The sequence below is a fragment of the Chlorocebus sabaeus genome, chromosome 9, assembly GCF_047675955.1.
Source record: "Chlorocebus sabaeus isolate Y175 chromosome 9, mChlSab1.0.hap1, whole genome shotgun sequence".
In the NCBI taxonomy this organism is placed as follows: domain Eukaryota; kingdom Metazoa; phylum Chordata; class Mammalia; order Primates; family Cercopithecidae; genus Chlorocebus; species Chlorocebus sabaeus.
Genome location: NC_132912.1, coordinates 5887790 through 5903747, shown reverse-complemented (window position 1 = coordinate 5903747; position 15958 = coordinate 5887790). Strand labels below are relative to the sequence as shown.

At 37.0% G+C, this 15958-nt stretch overlaps 1 protein-coding gene across 17 annotated transcripts in view; it reads right to left on the bottom strand.

Annotated features, from left to right (window-relative positions):
* TASOR2 (transcription activation suppressor family member 2) overlaps positions 1 to 15958 on the bottom strand; it is a 79329-nt gene that overhangs the window by 35581 nt on the left and 27790 nt on the right. For 5 of the 17 annotated variants that reach the window (XM_037983295.2, XM_037983296.2, XM_037983299.2 and 2 more), the window contains 12 exons: positions 15710 to 15855; positions 15338 to 15433; positions 14014 to 14086; positions 10471 to 10562; positions 7715 to 7852; positions 7441 to 7565; positions 7337 to 7356; positions 7139 to 7238; positions 4895 to 4995; positions 4155 to 4258; positions 1816 to 1888; positions 1650 to 1712 (listed from right to left, as the gene is read on the bottom strand). In XM_037983295.2, coding sequence (XP_037839223.2) covers positions 1650 to 1712; positions 1816 to 1888; positions 4155 to 4258; positions 4895 to 4995; positions 7139 to 7238; positions 7337 to 7356; positions 7441 to 7565; positions 7715 to 7852; positions 10471 to 10562; positions 14014 to 14086; positions 15338 to 15433; positions 15710 to 15855 — 1131 coding nt within the window. Of the gene's footprint in view, positions 1 to 1649; positions 1713 to 1815; positions 1889 to 4154; positions 4259 to 4894; positions 4996 to 7138; positions 7239 to 7336; positions 7357 to 7440; positions 7566 to 7714; positions 7853 to 10470; positions 10563 to 14013; positions 14087 to 15337; positions 15434 to 15709; positions 15856 to 15958 lie in introns of those variants that run through there. The other 12 variants (XM_037983297.2, XM_037983302.2, XM_037983303.2 and 9 more) reach the window with 9 other exon arrangements.

Here is a 15958-nt window from a genome sequence, read left to right as displayed (position 1 = left end):
CCACTGCCAATTATGTTATTATCATGGGTAATGCTTTGCTTGTTGCAATGAAGTGATGCCTAGGAAAGCACAGTTTTCTGCTTTAAGTAACTAGTTTTATTATTATTATTATTATTATTAATTTTTTTTGAGACAGAGTCTCACTCTGTCGCCAGGCTGGAGTGCAGGGGCGCGTGATCTCAGCTCACTGCAATCTCTGCCTCCCGGGTTCAAGTGATTCCCCTGCCTCAGCCTCCTGAGTAGCTGGAATTACAGGCATGCATGACCAAAACCAGCTACTTTTTTGTATTTTAGTAGAGGCGGAGTTTCACCATGTTGGCCAGGATGGTCTTGATCTCCTGACCTTGTGATCCACCCACCTCGGCCTCCCAAAGTGCTGGGATTACAGGTGTGAGCCACTACGCCTAGCCAGTAACTGAGTTTTTAAAAAAAACTTTAAAAACATTTTTATATTGGTTATAGCTTTATAAATACTATATAGAATTTTATGTTTAAACACACACATTGTGATTATAAAACAAAGTGACTTTTTTTTTTTTTTTTTGAGACAGGGTCTCACTCTGTTGCCCAGGCTGGAGGGCAGTGGTACAATCTTGGCTCACTGCAACCTCCGCGTCCCGGGCTCAAGTGATCCTCCCACCTGAGCCTCCCAAGTAGATGGGACCACAGGAGCAAGCCACCACGCCTGGCTAATTTTTCTCTATTTTTTGTAGAAACGGGGTCTTGCCATGTTGCCTAGGCTGGTCTCAGAACTCCCGAGCTCAAGAAATCCACCTGCCTCGGCCTCCCAGAGTGCTGGGATTATAGGTGTGAGCTGCCGTGACTGGCCAACTCTCATTTATTTATTTGTTTAGCAAATATTTACTGTTTTATAGGTGACTGGCATTGCTACGCACTAGGGATACAGCAGAATACAAGAAGGGCAGGCATTAAATAATTATACAAATAAATATTTAAACTATATGGATGATAAATAAGCATAGGGGTCTAAGTTGAGCAAAGCGTGGTGATGGGAACAAAGAAAGTGATAGTGAGGCCGAGCTTGACAGATAGGAGGAAGAATAAACTAGATTAGTGTTTCTCAATCTTTTCAGTCATCCTCCTCCCCAGCCCTTTTAGACCCATTTTTCCCCCAAATTGACGTCCAAAATTTTAATACCACATATACACTGCATATCTGTTTATGCACTGTATGAGTAGTATTTTTTTGCCCCCAAGAGCCAAGGTTTGGTCCTCTGGTGGGTCAACATCACCATAAGAATGTATGGGCTTGATATGAAAAAGACTAATAGATAAGGTACAGATAAGGAGAACAGCACCTATGAAGACCCAGAGCCTGAGACATATTTACTGGAGAGACGATGGCAAAATTCAACAACAAATGAATTCAGTTTTAGACACGTTGAATTCAAGGCACCTTTGAGATATCTCAGTGGCAACGTCAGTAGACAAGTGGAGATATGGGATTGAGGCTCAGAGGGAAGCATAAACCTACAAGGGAGGTCAAGGTGAACCAGTGATGTTAAGGGAAGAGAGATATTTAAGACGAAAAAACAGTTAACAGTGTCACGTGCTGCTAAGAGGTCAAGTCAGATGAGGACTAAATATATCCAACAGACAGAGTGAACTGGAAACCACTGTATCCTCACCTGTTGACAGGGGTGAATGAAATAAATGTAACCCATGCAGACCCATCTGCTTGCCTCCAAAATCTATGCAGAATGAGAATCAGAAAAAGAAAAGTTAGGTTGTTGATCTTATAAAGCAAAAGTAAACATAATGAAAAATATTTTTTCCTAAAACAGTTGTCCATACCTGGTTCTGATAGTAAGGCTGATGACGTAAGTAAAATGAAAAACCCTCGATCTTCTAAGCATTTGATGATTGCCTTAAATATAAATGAAAAATTCAACTGAAGGAATATTCTGCAATCCCTCTCTTCTCCCTCTACCCATACTCATTAGCGAATATTGACCTCAAGAAAAGAAAAAATTCTGCACATGTTATGGGAGTCAGGGTAATTCTGTCCCCAGTATCAGAAACTTCAAATTCCTTAGCTGAAATAATCTTGCCCCTGTTGGGGCTATATAAAATAACCAGAATATGAAGGGTTAGTTTTACAATAGTGCTCAAGAACATGGCAGATCAATCAGAAAAGCCTTACTTTTTCACTGAGACAGCTGACATTTCATACCACTTAACAGCCAATATGTTACCATGTAGCCAGTATAAACTCAAGATGAATCAAACCTATAAGTAGCATCTTAAGCTCATATTTACATGAAAATTATCCCAAAACCCTGAAACTAAAAAGACCGCAAGATACCATCCAATAAAAGACTTCTTTCTACAGCATCTTAAGAAATGGAAAATAATAGAAAATAATCAAGTTCCAGGGCAACAAGAAATACAGATGAAAATAAATTCTTCCTCTCTTTTGTTTCCCTCTATCAGAGTCTTCAGTGGACTCTTGAGCTCAAGAAAAAAGTCTTGAAATTTCAATGCTTTCAGTAACTGGGGCAGTTTTGTCCCCAGGCAGCAGTTGTTGTCTAAAAGCTGTTGTTCTAAATCATGAATTTAATAGCTTTTCTTTTCTACTGCTTACCACTTCAAAAATCTATATACACATAAAAGATAAAATCCAATATCTATACAATAATTTTTCAGTTAAACCACCTAAACAAAATATACTATTTTACAGAATAAAACATTTTATTTCAAAACTGAGAGGTGATAAGGCTACAAATATAAATCATTATTTAATCACAATTAATATACAAAATCAGACTTTTCTAATGATTACACTACAATAAAGTTAGGACACTAATATCTCACTCACAAAAAGAATCACTACTTTCAGTTTTCAAAAAGATTCTATGAGAGTCTCTATGTGTTGTATGGCATATGATGATTTACATATTTGTCTCCTCCATAGTCTCCTCAGCTCCTTGACTTACAGGAGCTATGATTTAAGAGCCTGTTTCTTTGAAAGACAGGGTATCACTCTGTTACCCAGCTTGCAATGCAGTGGCACAGCAACAGCTCACTGCATCCTTGAACTCCCGGGCTGAAGCTATCCTGCCACCTCACCCTTCAGAGTAGCCAGGACTACAGGTGCAGGCGGTTATGCCTGGCTAGTTTAAAAAATAAAATAAAATAAATTTAAATTTTTTTATTTTGGTAGAGATAAGGTCTTGCTATGTGGCCCAGACTGGTCTCAAACTCCTGGCCTCAAGTGATCCTCCCACCTTGGCCTATCAAAGTAATGGGATTATAGATGTGATCTGCCATGCCAGACTTTAGGAACTATTTTGTATCCTTGCTTCTTGCCCCTCCTACCCAGTATGTGAATCATCCTTTTTTTTTTTTTGAGATGGAGTCTTGCTCTGTCACCCAGGCTGGAGTGCAGTGGCGCGATCTAGGCTCACTGCAAGCTCTGCCTCCCAGGTTCATGCCATTCTCCTGCCTCAGCCTCCCGAGTAGCTGGGACTACAGATGCCCGCCACCATGCCCAGCTAATTTTTTTGTATTTTTTAGTAGAGACAGGATTTCACCATGTTAGCCAGGATGGTCTTGATCTCCTGACCTCGTGATCTGCCCACCTCGGTCTCCCAAAGTGCTGGGATTACAGGCGTGAGCCACCACGCCCGGCCGTGAATCATCCCTTTGTCCAGTGTATCCATGCTGTAGATGCTACCCACCCAGTAGGCCAATAGTAGTACTTCATAATGCCTGCACCACCTACCTCACTCATCACAAGTAGTACTCAAGTATAGTATAATAAATAAAATATTTTGAGATGGACAGTCCATACTCACATAACTTTTCTTACAGTATATAGTTGTAACTATTCCATTTTATTATTGTTGTTCATCTCTTACTGTCCCTAATTTATAAATTAAACTTTATCATAAGTATGTATGTATAGAAAAAAACACAGTATACATAGGTTCAGTACTATTCACAGTTTTGGGCATCCACTGGGGGTCTTGGAACATAAACCCCACAGATACTGTATTACATCAATAATATATAAATAAATATTAAACATGAAACTCCTCACAGCAAATTAAAATGATTCCATCTAGACACAACCAATACACACATATCAATTTAAGAAAAACATAATAATATTTTAAATTAGTGATTCTTACCAATTGTTTGTTTTTAATACATTCTGTTAATTTATCTATATTTTCCCCTTGTCTGTTTGACAGTTCTACCTCATACAGATTGAAGCACAAATCTTGAAAACAGACTGTAGAGAAAACCAGAAAAACATTTATTTTTAATATGCTATTATGTACTTATAGTCAATTTGTTCATTTTATATGTGGCAAAAATGAAAGAATAGAAATACTACTCAAAAACCTTTATCATTTAATGCTCTTGGTTATAAAACTCCTTCATAAAACATCATCAAAAGTTATTTTAAAACAATGCTCTTATTTATACTGACACTGCTCTAAGATTAACAAGACAAATACAAATACTACATCAGTGCTCCATGAATTAACCTAAATGACCAAGAAATTTCCTTCTCATGGTTTTTGAGTTTAAAAGTACGTCTATAAATAAAACCAACAAAAACTCTATCTTCCTTGAGAGGAATAGTTATAAGTTTCCAAATGCTTTTAATATCTGTTTGCTTAATTGCATCAGCATTTCTAGATTAAAGCTAGTCTTTGTCATCTTAGATAAAACTACCTTGCAGTTTCTAGTTGGCTTCCAAGAAACTGAAGAAAATAGTAACTCTACAACTTTCTCACAAAAGACTCTTTTAAGAGTCACTTAAGATGAAATAGAAGTGTGCATGTTTGAATGTTTGGAATAGAGCAGACAATAACCAGAACAAAGCCCAGGACAAGTAGCGTGTTACTACATTTCAACAGACCTTTCCGCTCCAAGTAATTCTGTTTTCTAAAGGCAGCCTCTGGTAGTCGTTTTTTCAAGGAAGACACTTTCATTACATATTTAAAATCTAGTTCTTGTGGTCTAAAAAATAACACAACAATATCAAGCAGAATAATAAACAGTGGATCTAAATTTTCATAAGCTTTAGTTTTGTAATATAAATGTAAAAAAATATATAACCACAAAAAAGACCTTAAATTGATAAGCTCCAGGTTAAACAATATGCATATTTTTAAGTACGACAGATTTTCAAATACATGACCCATAAACCATGGTCTGCAAATATGTTCACATTTTCTAAATACATGTATTTTTGGTACAGACAAAATATCTAGATGTGTCAAAAAATTATGTACACAGGAATAAGGAATTTTAAAAAAAATTATGCTATTTAAGAGTTATTTCCTGACTACTTTTTCCTTTTTTTGTGTGTGTGAGATGGAGTCTGGCTCTGTCACCCAGGCTGGAGTGCAGTGGTGTGATCTCGGCTCACTGCAACCTCTGACTCCTAGGTTCAAGTAATTACCCTGCCTCAGCCTCCGAAGTAGCTGGGATAACAAGTATGTGGCACCATGCCCATTGTATTTTTAGTAGAGACGGTGTTTGACCACATTGGCCAGGTTGGTCTCCAACTCCTGACCTCAGGCAATCCGCTCACCTCAGCCTCCCAAAGTGCTGGGACTACAGGTGTAAGCCACTGTGCCTGGACCCTAGGAAATTTTCTTATACAACCCCAAAGCAACAAGCAAAATCAACACATTCACAATGATACGATACTATGACTTAACCTACATCTTATTCAAATGCTGCCAACTGTCTCACTAAGTTCCTTCACAGAAAAAGAAAACAATTTCCAATCCAAGATGCCATAATGCATTCAGTAATCATGTCTCTTTAGTCTCCTTTAATCTGGAACAGTTTTTCAGTCTTTCTTTACTTCAATGACTTGGATATTTTGAAAAATACAGACGATTTTGCAGAATGCTCCTTAATCAGCATAGGTCTATCATTAACTTAACCACTTAGTTAAGATGGTATCTGGCAGTTTACTCCACTGGTAGGTCTGCATTTTTTTTCCTTTGTGATTAATAAGCAAGTAGTGGGGAAACGTAAGATATGCAAATATTATTAAACTTTCACCTGTTTTTAGCATACACTGGTTGATTATTATGGTGTTGTCAAATGCTGATTTTCTAATTTATCAATCTTTCCACATTTATTAGTTGCACTCTATAATGAGGAAGAACTTACCCTCCTCTCCTATTTGCTTATTCACATAATTTTTATGTTGTGGGTTATTATACTCCTATTTCTTCTTAAAAAAGGCTGATAGGAAAAAAAATGAATCCTTACAACACATCAGTTTTCACCTTGTATTTCAATTAAACTATGACTATTTCTTAATGGTTTGGGGTACAAACTAAGAACAGGTTGAACAAAAAAGATTTCCTAAGATGTTCTTCACAGTTCCCCAGAAGAAAATATTAATCATGATAATTGCTTTTAACGTAAATACATGTAACAGCTACTCCAATACTTTTCTTTTTCTTTTTTTTTTTTTTTTTGAGACGGAGTCTCGCTGTGTCACCCAGGCTGGAGTGCAGTGGCGCCATCTCAGCTCACTGCAAGCTCCGCCTCCCGGGTTCACACCATTCTCCCGCCTCAGCCTCCGAGTAGCTGGGACTACAGGCGCCCGCCACCACGCCCGGCTAGTTTTTTTGTATTTTTAGTAGAGACGGGGTTTCACCATGTTAGCCAGGGATGGTCTCGATCTCCTGACCTCGTGATCCACCCGCCTCAGCCTCCCAAAATGCTGGGATTACAGGCTTGAGCCACCTCGCCCGGCCTACTCTAATACTTTTCTAAGAGAACCATGTTAAAATTTGAAACTCAGATACCGCAAAATGTTAATAAAAATAATATTCAGTGGCTATAATCTGCTACATTTGCTATCAGGCAAATCTGATTTATTTCTTGGGGAAGGTCAAATTTCTACTTTCAAATAGTTTAATTTATCCCAAGAGGTCATTTTCCCATTAATAAATTAGAATTTAGGTTTCCTATGTCATACCCTGTGTGCTATACATCTACCCAAATGTACCCTCATCTAAAATCAGTAACAGTTGCTGTATTTTACACCAATGCCAGCTTTGAAATGAAGGGGGGAAAACCCCCAAAACTTGTAATATAAGCATTAGTAAAGGACGTAACATTTAATACTTACAGCTGTGTTGGAATCATTGCACCGTAAGTGGACCAAAGAGCTATATCACATAGCATACGGTCTTGAACAATTAATTTCCCTTTCCATGGAGACATGAGAACTTTAAGAAATGAAGGTAAGAAAGAAACCGATTATTTATGATGAAATATTTACTCAAGAAAAACAAAAACCTAAAAGAATTAATGAATTATTTCTCACCATTTTCGCTGCATTCAAGTCTGGCAGAAAAAAAAAGAAAGAACATTTTTACAAGAGTAAAAGAAATAGATTCAGTAAAACAAAGCATGTATACAATTACTTACATGCTTTTATGAGCTGGTGGTGCCATAGTTTTAGGTTCCCTGTATCGAAAAGCTACAATTACATAAGGACAGATCTGTCTGGGTCGCTCAATAACAGTGTTGCCTGAAAGTTCGTAAAAGTAATACTGCAAGAAGAAAAATAAGTATTATCAGGGTAGCAGCACTATGGAATTGCATATGTACCAAGTTTTTCTCAACCCCACCCAGCCCTGAAATTTAACACATTAGACTCAGAAATATATCTTGGGTGTTATTCATTCACAGGTGACTATACCTGACTCAGTTCAAAGGCACGAAAATGACTCGTCTTGTTAGAAACCTTGTTAGTATTTTCAGACACGTGGCAATCATAGCCAGAAGATGGCTTAGTATAGTTAGTTGTATAATTCTCAGACACAGACTTGACTTTTCCCTAGAATGAAAATATTAAAACTAATCAGATACCTTCAAATAGCAATAACCTTTACTCTAGGATTCATTTAGTAGTAGTCTAACAAGGATGCAGATATGTGACCCCTAACAGTAACTGTATTAAGAACTATACTTCTTAGAAAAACAATTATCTTAAGGCCAAAAATAGTTTTAATTATCCATGAACCCTTAAAAATGTATTTAAAAATCTTGGACATTTGGGCATCTGAGACAAATATCCATAGTTTTTATCACAATATCAAAGAAATATATGAATCACCCTAAATTTAAGAGAGCCATTTCCTTAAAAGAATAACTACAGCCCACCATCTTTTATGTTATGGTCATTGAATGGCTCTTTGGTGATTGTAATGTAAAAGAGAACAAAATCTAAAATTTCAAAAGATGAGTTTCCAATCTGAACTATGATCAGTTGTAAATTATAAACTGAGATACTTCTATTATGCCAGGGCCCAGCAAGTTAACAAGCAGCAAATATGTAGCAAAGTTCTTAGCAGGCCGCTGGTCCTGGTCACTGAACAGTCAGCAGTATTTTCCATTACGGATTTCTCTCCATCAAGGGTTACGTGTCTCTCAAAACAAAACAAAAAAACAAAAAAACAAAAAAAAGAAAAAAGCAAGCAGCTGGGCACAGTGGTTCACACCTGTAATCCCAGCATTTTGGGAGGCCAAGGTGGGCAGATCATGAGGTCAAGAGATCAAGACTATCCTGGCCAACATGGTGAAACCCTGTCTCTACTTAAAATACGAAAAAATTAGCTGGGCATGGTGGCGCGCGCCTGTAGTCCCAGCCACTTGGGAGGCTGAGGTAGGAGAATTGCTTGAACTCGGGAGGTGGAGGTTGCAGTGAGCTGAGATAGTGTCACTACACTCTGGCCTGGCAATAGAGAAAGATTCTGCCTCAAAAAAAAAAAAAAAGGCAGTTAGGCCAAGTTTACCATTATGATGAAATATGCAATGACTTTAAAAGCTGTTTTGAATGATACAATGACCTAAGAAAATGTTCACAAGATGTTATTAAGTTCTAAAAAAGAATAGCCTATAAGTATATAAGTATATACAAACTCTTTTCATGGGCTAATAACTCAGTATATAGGAAAAAATAAAAATATACAATATATACCCCAACAAATATATCAAAATGGGATATGGGACTATAGGCAATTTTAATTTTTATAAGAAGAATATAATTACTTTTTTAAAAAGAAGATGTTTTGTTGTTATGTCCTGTGTCTTTATTTACAGACCCACCAAAGGCCAAACCACCACTAAACCAAAAAATATAAATAGTACTTATCAGTAACCAACCACCCCTACCATCTCCTCATCAAACATTTTATGGTTCTGTATGGCTCGATTTTGTGAAATAAAATGAAGATGAGAACACAGAGGCAAAAACAGCAATCTCCAGCCAGTGGCAAGAAACCAAGGCTTAGGCATAATCTAAGTAAAAAATGAAATGCTCATTATCCACATTAGTAGGCATACTTTCTGCAGCACTGATTGCAGAGCAAGAGAAGAAAGATTAAGGGAGGAAAACTACTGATTGTACCTCAAAACAATGTCACTCCCCAACCTTTTTTTTTTTTTTTTGGAGATGGAGTTTTTTTGTTGTTGTTATCCAGGCTGGAGTGCAGTGGCGTGATCTTGGCTCACTGCAACCTCCACCTTCCAAGTTCAGTCATTCTCCTGCCTCAGCCTCCCAAGTAGCTGGGATTACAGGCACCCGCCACCACGTCAGGCTAATTTTTTTACACTTTTAGTGGAGATGGGGTTTCGCCATGTTGGCCAGGCTGGTCTCAAACTCCTGACCTCACCCGCCTCAGCCTCCCAAAGTGCTGGGATTATAGGCATAAGCCACAGAGCCCGGCCTCTCCCTCCACTTTTTTTGAGAACAAACTTCACAATACTAAGAGTTCACATGCTTTTTTTTTTTTTTTTTTTTTTTAATTAAAGGTCAGTTAGTGCTAGGCTGATAAACCAAAGAATTTAAGATAGTAAGAAAGCTAAAACAAAAACAATATAACGAGACCACAGAAATGTCCTCAAGAAGCCCAATCACATCTAAAATCAACTGATTTTAGATCACCCTTCTGTTTGGGTGAAAATTCCAAATTGCATGATTCACTTAAACAGTACCATTTAGGACATTCAAGGATTTGTGGCATCATCAATTCTAGGTGGCACATGAAGCTGTGAAGCTGGATGTCTTATGGAGAAAGAAAATAAGATTCTATTGACCATTTACATTAGACAATGAATGTTGTTTTCTAAACTCATCTTTTATAAGTGTAATCACGTCATCTTATAAGCAGCTACTTGTTTTGTTATTTCATGTTTAAAAAGTAGCTCTGACAGGTGAGAGGAAGATTTTTCCCTGCATACCCTTTATTTTTGAAGTTAAAAAAAAGTTTACAATCTAGTAAATGAATTAAAAAGTTTTCTTTTTAAAGAAAAGGAAAAATAGTTTTGCTTTTCCTGAATTTGGATAGTTAACTTTGGTGAGGACTATGTTCAACTGAGATCTACAGAGAATATCAAAGGTAGATAACCTTAAACTTTAAAAGGAAATCACATAACAGCACATTTAGGCTTTACCTTAATTATATTAAAAATTACAACATAACCAGATTTCCCATGATACCATGGTCTTGGATGAAGATAGTCGGAGTATTTGGAAATGTATACACCTGTAAAAGTATAAAATATAGATTAAGCAGCAGATTGCCCACCAGAGAGGAGAAAGTAGAAGCAAGAAGACCAATTAGAAAAAAAGGTACTGTGATAGTTGAGACTGGAGAGGAGGATTCAAACAAGGCAGCAGCAGTGAAAAATGAGGAGGAAAGGACAAGCTTCAGGGGTATTCCTCAACTGAGGCACCTCTTTCAAAACATAAGAGACAATGGGTGAGAAAACTGATACGGTGGAAAAGAGTGATGATTCTGTGGTCAGAAGCTTGGGTTCCAGGTAAGAATAAGTCACTCAGGTAGGGAGGGTGGGCCTGGGTCACAGATACAAACACCACAGGGTGCTCATGAAGATTTAAAAGATCAATAAGCTTTAAAAACTATTATTAATTGAAAGTATTATTACACACAAAATTATCCAGTTCTAGTCAAGCCAAAAACTACAAAACACATGTAAGTAATAGTGTTAATTTTATTATCAACCCCAGTGCATGTGTTTTTGAAGAACGTGTATTTGTCAGGAACAATCCAGTTTCTACTTCCACCACTCTACTGAAGCCAGCCTCTCAAACATCAGCAATGAAATCATAAGATTGTAGGAATGCAGGAAAATGTTTTTTTTTTGTTTTGAGATGTAAGCTGCAGTGGTTATTTGTAATTTACTTTCAAATTCTCCAGAAAAAAAATTAAACAAATGAAGCAAATAATGCAATATGTGTGTGTGTATATATATATTTTTATATATATTTATATTTATATACATTTATATTTAGAGACAGAGTCTTGCTCTGTTGCCTAGGCTGGAGTGCAGTGGTGTGATCTTGGCTCACTGCAACCTCTGCCTCCCAGGTTCAAGCAATCTCAAGTCTCGGCCACCTGAGTAGCTGGGATTACAGGTGCACGCCACCATGCCTGGCTAATTTTTGTATTTTTAGTAGAGACGGGGTTTAGTTAGCCATGTTAGTCAGGCTGGTCTGGAACTCCTGGCCTCAAGGGATCCACCTGCCGTGGCCTCCGAAAGAGCTAGGATTACAGACGTGAGCCACCGCACCCAGCCAATAATGCATAATATTATTTGCTAAACTTTGGTGATGGGTATATTACACTATGCTCTTTACTTTTTCTATGTTTGAATTTTTCATAATGAAATGAGAGTGGGGTGAAAAAATAGGAGAGAAGAAAAAACGCTGTATGCAGTGTTATTAGGGTTATGAATTTATCACTTTTAATGTCCCTCAGAAGATGAATTGAATGTAAATTTTAATTTTTTTTGTTTTATAGAGTTATCATATGACCCAGTGGTTCCACTCATTATATATCGAAGACATATATATAACTATGTCCACCCAAAAACTTGTACGTGCATGTTCATAGAACCATTATTCATAATAGCCCAAAAGTAGAAATAACCCATATGTCCATGAACTGATGAATGCATAAAGAAAATATGGTATGGCCACATAACAGAATACAGCATTGTACCATTTAACATTTTGGTCAACAACAGACTGCATAAAGTTTGGACAGTGGTCCCATAAGTTTGTAATACCATATTTTTACTGTACTTTTTCTGTTTTGATACACAAACACACACCACTATTTTATAACTGCCTGAAGTATTCGGTACAGTAACATGCTATACAGGTTTGTAGCCTAGGGGCAACAGGCTATACCACATAGCCTAGGTGTGTCGTAGGCTATGCCCTCTAGGTGTCTCTAAGTACACTCTGTGACGTCCACATGAGTAAAAAATTGCGGCCGGGCGTGGTAGCTCACACCTGTAATCCCAGCACTTTGGGAGGCCAAGGAGGGCAGATCATGAGGTCAGGAGATCGAGACCATCCTGGCCAACATGGTGAAACCCCATCTCTACTAAAAATACAAAAATTAGTTGGGCATGGTGGTGCATGCCTGTAATCCCAGCTACTCAGGAGGCTGAGGCAGGAGAATCACTTGAACCAGGGAGTCGGAGGTTCCGGTGAGCTGAGATCGCGCCATTGCACTCCAGCTTGGCGACAGAGCGCAACTCTGTCTCAAAAAAAAAAACAACAACAACAACTGCCTAACAAGGCAATTCTTGGAACATATCCCCATTGTTGAGTGCTGCAGGACTGCACTATTCAATCATAAAAAGGAATGAAGTACTACTGGTTCATGCTACAATATGCCTTAAAAACATGCTAAAAGAAGTTACTCAAAAAAGACCGTATATGAGATGATTCCACTTATATGAAATGTCCGGAACAGGCAAATCTATAAACGCAGAAAATAGACTGGTAGTTGCCTAGAGCGGGGATGGTAGAGAATGGGTAGTCACTGCTAAAGGCCATGGGATTTCTTTTTTGGGTGATAAAAATGGTCTAAAATTAACTGTTATGATGGTTACCCAACTATGGGACTACATTAAACAATGGGTGAATTCTATAATTGTGAAATTATATCTCAATAAAGCAGTTTTTTTTTTTTTAAAGGTCAGCAGGAATCTAGCCATGATAATCTTTCTCAGTTCTGAACTCCACATTCTACATAGTACCTGGCACTGCTAAATACCCCTCTTTGTGAGATCTTTCTGCTGTCTGTGAAACTCTTATTTCCTAGGTCTCCATGCAACAGACCGCTCTTGACACCTCCTCGTTCTATCCTCGCTCTACCTCCCCACACCCTGGTCCCATTAATGACCCAAAAGTTCTGTTTTTGCCATCTTCTCTTTCCATGCCATCCCACTAACAATGTCTTAGCTTCAGTTCACACTCCACTCCCACAACCCCAGCCCCAAATCTAGTTCTGATCCCTTTATGACCTACAGGCTATCTTTCAGAAACACTTATGAAAATCTCACTATTTCTCAAATTCAACTCATAAAAGTAGTACTGTCCATTTACTGAGAACTTATTAGGTGCAAAGTCCTGGGCTAAACACTTTAGTCTCACTGAATCCTCCCAACAACTCTATAAAGTAGTTTAATCTGTTTTACACATGAAGAAACTGAATCTTAAAAAAAGTGAGTGCTAATTTATATTCTTGACAATTAGATAACATTTTTAACTCATCAGCTTCTCTACTAATCTGCTTCTCTTCTTATATACCTCTTTTCTATTAATAATTATCATTGTAATATAAGTTTAAAAGCTTATATTTGATTATTTCTTCTCTTACCCCTCACATTCCATGGTTGCCAAGTTTGGTCAGTTCTATCTAGTGTCTATTCTTATTGCCATTGTGATAACTTAGAAGACATTCTCAAGACAATACCAATCTCTCGACACTGAAAAATACTGTAAAGTTTTAAACTCAAATCTCGTTCATATATTTAAAGTTAGAAATCTAAACATTATGAGCTGTTTGACATTTAATGAAACTGGCTTTTAATATACATATCTTATAAACCTAATGAAACCTCACTTCATCTTGTAAAAGATTTTTTTTTAAGATTCTTTTTGCTTTACAGGCTTACCTTTGGCTGGATCACCCAGAGTGGTAACAGCACTGCTGCCAACACGGAGTCCACGCTGACATACCAATTTTGCCTTTAAACAAAAGATTACTTTGCTTCAGTCTTTGAAGTAGCAATGAAATAAAGCTATAATCTGTAAGTTTTTTTTTTTTTTTTTTAGTTTTATTTTTTTATAATACGATAGAGACAGGGTCTCACTATGTTTCCCAGGCTGATCTCAAACTCCTGGGCTCAAGCAATCCTCCCACCTCAGCCTCCCATAACGCTGGGATTACAGGTGTGAGGCACAACTGCATCTGGCCTAATCTATAAGCTTTAAAATAAATAGTCTGCTCACTGTAGGTACTCAGGGCACAAAGAAAACTTATTCAAAGCAATCTGTATTTTGATTAATGGCCCAAAATTTTCACAGAATTTTACCGTTTCAATTAACAAAAATGTCAGCAAAACCAAATTAAGCAGGGTCACAGGTAAGTCCGCTAGAAGACTTATTTTCCAACTACAGCTTTAGAACCATGAAATTTCAAAATGTCTTATTGCCAAATGTTATTTTTAGTAAGAACCCAGAGCATCCTATTTGAATTCAGATGATTAAGTTAAAAAGGGATAAACTCTTCTGGTATTACTATATAGTCCTTATTATATGTTAGTGCTAATTATCTGCTAAACAAATCTGCCCCCCTTCTTTATAGACCATTAATCTAATCGAAGCACTAACTTTGAATTATTTTAGATCTCTGGTATTATTTAAAATGTATCTAGGAAGCCATACATATCTTTGGAGACCTATCCTGTACACCGTCCTTTCCTTCTCCCATAATTTAGGTACAGGCAACAATACAGATTTCAGTCTTCAAATATTGAATGAAGGAATTTCAGTTAACCAGGATGCCAAAGTTTATTAAGTTACATGATTTATCTCCCAAATCATGTAATTTAAACCAGAAAAATATCCACAAGAAACAAAGTATCTATTAAACGATGATCCAGAATGGAAAAATATCCCTTCAATCTATTAAAGGGCATTATTGACACTAAAGAAACCCGTTTTAATCCAAATTGCACCCTAAGCTTACAAATGTATTTAAGATGAAACTTAAATATGTTTAAACTCTTAAATGTATTTAAGAGAAACCATGAAAAGTTGTAGAAATCTAATCAAATCTCCTTCATGACTGGCTTTTACTGCTGTCATTCACATGCCACCAAACTAAGTAACAAAAAACACTGATGATTTGGTAATCTTACAACTCTTACAAAACGGAAGCACCACAATATTTAAGACTAATGATGCCATTAATTTTCTACAACCTAATTCCCTTACCTCCTTTTCAGTATCAAACAGAAGAAACCCGTAAGTGTCTTGAAGTTCTTCCTGAGTATAGTTACTTGCTTTTTTTTGTCGGTAAAAAGTTTTGTACTGTGTAAAGAGAGAATAACCAAATGCTATAAACTTACTATTTTGTCCTGCAAATTAATTTTTAAAACGCATCATTTAAATTCCTCCTGCTATAAGACTAAACATAAACGCATTATTTTTCTATTCCATAGAATTACTTTCCAAGTGGCTATTTCCAAAGATCTGCTTCGTCTGAAAAATGATAGCTAAAAGCACTAGATTTATATACCAAAAATGATGGGTTTACCTCTTTTAAAACTAAAACAAAACTACCACAGTGTGTACCAAGCACCTCACCTCATTTAAGAAAATGTCATTTTTCACCAAAGTCACTTGACTGTACTGAAAACCATGCTCAGATGAAGAGTCCAAGTAAGATGTATGGAGGAGTGAAACTGCCCTCTGGAAGAGAGAGTCTGAACTCAAGGACACTGTCTCAAAAACTGTAAAACACAAACAAAAATAACGCAGCTATTTCAGATACCAAAGGATGGGGTTAAGTGGGACACACTGAATATCACTCAAAACATCATCTATTCCTTCCCT